Genomic DNA, 4386 nt, shown 5'->3' with positions numbered 1-4386 from the left:
TCCCCCAAGCTGCCTTCCACTTTCAAATTCTCAACCAGTTCTCCCTATTTGTCAAAATCAGATCTAGAACAGCCTCTCCCCTAGTAGCTTTCACCAGCTTCTGAAATAAAAAATTGTCTTTAATGCATTCCAGATCCTGTGGCTAACACAGGAAAGAATTGCTTTCCATTAAGCCTGCAGCAGAAAATAGGAGAACATGGCTGTTGTGATTTAAGGAGATCCTGTTTAGACACCCCAGACCACAGAGGTGTTTCATGGTGGCAGAGGCTAGCACCCCCCCAGGGGAAGTATGATGAGTCTGATCTAGTTTTTGCCCCCCCACAGGCTGAGTGGGGTCCGTGGCTGTGGCCTGTAAGAGTCTAGTCTCCTGTGGGCTGCAATAGTTTGGTCTAATTTTAGGTGTTGGCCTTGGTGTGCAGGTGCTGAGTGAGTTGCTAGCCTGTGATATAGAGGAGGTCTGACTGGATGATCTCTTGGTCCCTTCTGGCCTAAAACTCTAAATTTAGCTGGTGTAGGACATACCTGTCATTTTGGGTTTAGGTTAAGCCTTGCTGGATGCTGTGAACCCCATGATCAACACTCATTGAGAGAATCGGAGCTCCCTCCATTCCTCTGACTCTGTTTCTTTCACCAATATTGTCACAGAACATGGTTACTGGTTAGGAATCAGCTTTCTTGGAGCCTTTTATCCATTGTGGACAATGTGATATTTCAGGACATGGTTTGACACATGTTCTTACTCCTTGTGACCTGACTTCCATTTATCTATGATGGTCAGTTCAGAAATTACAGTACTAAGAACCAGGTAACATTCATTGATATATGCAATTACAGGTGTTAATTAGAGCTGAACAAAAGTTTTAATTCGAAAAGTATTTTGAGGAAATTTGGCCAGTTTTGAAAAACAGTTTTTTTGTGTGAAAATGTTTGGATTTTCTTGAGATTTTTGCATTATTACAAAATTTGCAACTTAGCCTTTTATTTGGGGAGGGAGGGAATCTTATTATGTATTGTTTTTTGGGTTCTATTCTATGTTGCTTCTTACTCATCACCATAATATCACGATTCTTTCTGCTTTGCCAATTTTGAGCCCTCAGCTTAATCACATGGTAGCATTTTCAAAAGTGAAAATATTCATTTTGTAAAATCCCAACTTTCAAAATTAAAAGACAGGTAATGCAAAATTTTGAAAAATGAAAAAATTGTTCATTTCAGAAAAAATCAACAAAACAGACACCTCTTTGATATTTTGATTTAATGTTCAAATGTATTTTCCAGACAGTTCTAGTGTTCGTGTACTGATTAGCGGAACTACTCATCCAATGAGCAATCCTTACTGTCAGACCAGTTGCATTAGAGCTATGCATAGACCAAGAAAAGAAGTAATGATGCATTTGGTATCAATGCACTGCACATCTTTAGTGTGCTGCTGGAATGTTGCACACGCCTTCAGCCAGAAGCTGCCTCATCCTCAGGAGTTACTAGCCCCGTTAACACTGAAAAGCAAAGTGGGTCTTGGAGCCACCCCCGTGTGAGCTCAGTGCAATGAACAGCCAGACTCACATGGGCGGGGCTGGGCCCCAGTGAGAGGTGCTATCTCCCCCCATACCATATCTCAGGGACACAGCGTGATTGGGGAGTAGACCCAGAAGAAAGGGTGGAGCTGCCCAGTGAAAGAGGAGGTGAAAATGTAGATTGGGGCCTCCATACCAGGATGATAAAATGACACCAGGCCCCGCTCATAGTCCAGATACACTCCGATTTTCCCAGGGCTCCCAGTCAGGGGCAGGAGCATATCTGGGCGAGTGCAAGCCCGGTAATGGCTCCCACACTGATCCACGGCCCAGATCCTCTCCTCAGGAGAAAACTTGATCCAGCCCTTCCTCCTGACAGATTCTTTGGCCACGCCCACAGCCCAGGTCCTCCCACCCCCAACGTCTACCTCCCAGTAGTGTCTCCCCGAGGCAAACCCTTCCGAGCCCAGCACGCAGGTTTCACAGTCAAATCTCTCGGGGTTGTCAGGAATGTCCTGCTGCAGGCCCCTCCATTTCACAGATCGCCGATTCTCAGAGACCACGAGGCTGGGATGAGCCGTGTCTGGATCCAGAATCACCATAGCTGCAGAGAGGAACGGAGCATCAGGGGCAGAGCCCAGCTCTGTCTTTTCTAGGACACTGTCTGATTTCCAGCCTCTACCTCTCGGGGACCTGCTTCTCTGCATTTCACTGCAGCTCTCCTCCCAGGCAAAAGGGGCAAATAGTTCCCCTGCAAGAGCTGGAGATCCCTCTAGCTCCCATTGGGCCTGTCTGTAACCTCTACAGAGGCCCCAATAAGGAACGAGCTCAGGTGTTACACACACGGACATCATTTCTACCATTAAAAGAACTCAGTAGTCACCTACCACAAAATCTGTGCTCTGGGGCTGCTACCATGTCTCCACAGCTAAGACAGCAACTGAGTTTCCAATCTACATCTGAGTGGGAGCCCTCTATTCTAATACCCACAAAGTCGTATCAGACTCAAATTTGGTAGATTTGGTCCAGGTCTGAGGTAGAATTTTTCTACCATATTTGAACTGAATTAGCCAAAGGGCTACTGATTGACAACTCTGTAAAAACAGAGATTTCACCAGAGTCCAAAAAGCATTAAGACAATTACCCGCAGCCAGTTAAGGTAATTTACACAGTTTCCTAGAACCCTTCTAGTTCATGAAGTTAATTAATAACAACACAACACATGAGAATTCACCATATGTGTCCAGTAAAACCCCAACTCTGAACCATAATTACCAACGGCTGCAAGCACCTACCCCCTGGAATTGACAGCAGGTAAGTTCCCGGCCTTAGGAGCACTCTGACTTATTGCAGTTACACTGGAGAGCTCGGGACTCCATACTTAAGTGTGAGCATTTGTTTTATGCAAGTAAACTGGGGACGAATCTGGCATTTTCATTGACCATACTGCTCTTTCCCTGTGATTTCTGGCATGTGCGCATCTGCTGGGCAGCAGAGTGGTGCAGGAGGTCTGACATTAAAATACCAGCTTCACTTACCTGCATTTTTGCTGACTTTACTCCAGCCTGAAATCAAACACACCAAGAGGTGAGCACTCCCCGGAGCACGGACTGCCGGCAAAGGACACAATGTCATCTGGGGTGGGGGAAAGGGGACACATGGCACTTACCAAGTTCGGCCAGGGATTTCTCTGCAAACAGAGAGACATGGATATGCAGTCAGTTCTACAACAGCTCCTGGGTTAGGGAATGTGCCTTTAAAGGACCACTTTGCCCTCTCCACTGTGCTCTCTGCTGCCCTCTTCCCGCCCAGGTCTCCTGGCCTGAGCTCCATCCTCATAGAGCTCTTAGTGGCTTTGGGCTCTGTCGATTACACCCCCCTTCTTGGCATCTGACCCTCGCTGGGCTCCTATGGCCCTGCCCTAGCTGGGCTCACCTGTGGTGTAGTGTCCACACTCCCCATGTGCCAGGCAGCTTGGAGAGGGGCTAGGTCCTGATTACATGGAAGTGAGGGTTTAATCTAACCCATGGCCCTGGACACTGGATCTCAGCTCATGGGCCCAGCCACATGAGCTGGCTCCTTCTCACTGAGTTTGTGCCTCAAAGTGTCAGAGAGTGCTAGGAAACTTTGGGACTGCGCTGAGCCCCTGTTTCCAGGGCATCAGAATCCCCCCCACCCTTCCATTCCTTTAAATTCAGTAGCAAAAAGGTACGTGGGCCCAGGCAGACCCACCAGTTTTGGATATGGACATTCCCCTGTGTGCAGATTTTAAAGGAAGGGGCTGAAATCAGGCTTATGATACTTGAGGGCTGGAAAAAATGCCTGACAGCGAGAGACTGACTTATAATAACGGGATTATTCACACACGTAACGTTAAGCCTGTAGCTAGCTGAACTGGGGCCCTGAGCTCTCTGGGCCTCAGTTCCCTGAGTGTAAAGCGGGAGAAGAAAGGGTTCCTCGCCTTGTGCGGTAACTGCAGTTCTTCGAGGGGTGTGTTACTCCATGCTCTGTGTACTCACAGCCCGGCGCCTCACATCGGAGATTTCAGGCCGCCGTTTCTGTTCGGCCCCCACATCTGCTCTCCCCAGCTCGTGCTCCGCATTAGGTCAATGTAGCGCTGTGCAGACAAACTGCCCCCGGTTCCTTCTCCACCACAGAGCTCATAGGTCAGAGCTGCAGAGCAGAGGGGAAGGGGGGCGAGTAGTGCAGCACCCACAGGGACACATCTCAGAGAGCGACAGGCACGGCACCAGGTGAGGGACCCTTTCTCCTTCTTGCAGCAGTGGCTCTGTGGGCGTCTCGGCGACTTGGCAGCCGTACCCGTGACGGAGGGGTGGGGTTTCAGAGTCGAGTCTAGTCCTGAGCATCAGAC

General features: G+C 48.7%; 1 protein-coding gene across 1 annotated transcript; it reads right to left on the bottom strand.

The window, feature by feature from the left end:
- Positions 1-1238: 1238 nt before the first annotated feature.
- Positions 1239-4023, bottom strand: LOC140904588 (butyrophilin subfamily 2 member A2-like). The gene is made up of 2 exons (XM_073327020.1): positions 3053-4023; positions 1239-2118 (listed from the first exon to the last, which is right to left on the bottom strand). Exons 1-2 carry the CDS (start codon positions 3147-3149, stop codon positions 1616-1618), a joined length of 600 nt encoding a protein of 199 aa, XP_073183121.1. The 5' UTR covers positions 3150-4023; the 3' UTR covers positions 1239-1615.
- Between the last annotated feature and the right edge of the window lie 363 nt (positions 4024-4386).

This window comes from Lepidochelys kempii, unplaced genomic scaffold, assembly GCF_965140265.1.
Source record: "Lepidochelys kempii isolate rLepKem1 unplaced genomic scaffold, rLepKem1.hap2 scaffold_36, whole genome shotgun sequence".
In the NCBI taxonomy this organism is placed as follows: domain Eukaryota; kingdom Metazoa; phylum Chordata; order Testudines; family Cheloniidae; genus Lepidochelys; species Lepidochelys kempii.
Note: the sequence above shows the minus strand (reverse complement) of the source record. Positions and strands in the feature narration are given on the sequence as shown.

Excerpts from the sequence above, each read along its gene's own strand:
- LOC140904588 (XM_073327020.1), bottom strand. The coding sequence starts at position 3,149 with ATGACATTGTGTCCTTTGCCGGCAGTCCGTGCTCCGGGGAGTGCTCAC. Across the intron at positions 2,119-3,052 it reads TAAAGTCAGCAAAAATGCAG|CTATGGTGATTCTGGATCCA; the intron begins GTAAGTGAAGCT and ends TCCTCTCTGCAG.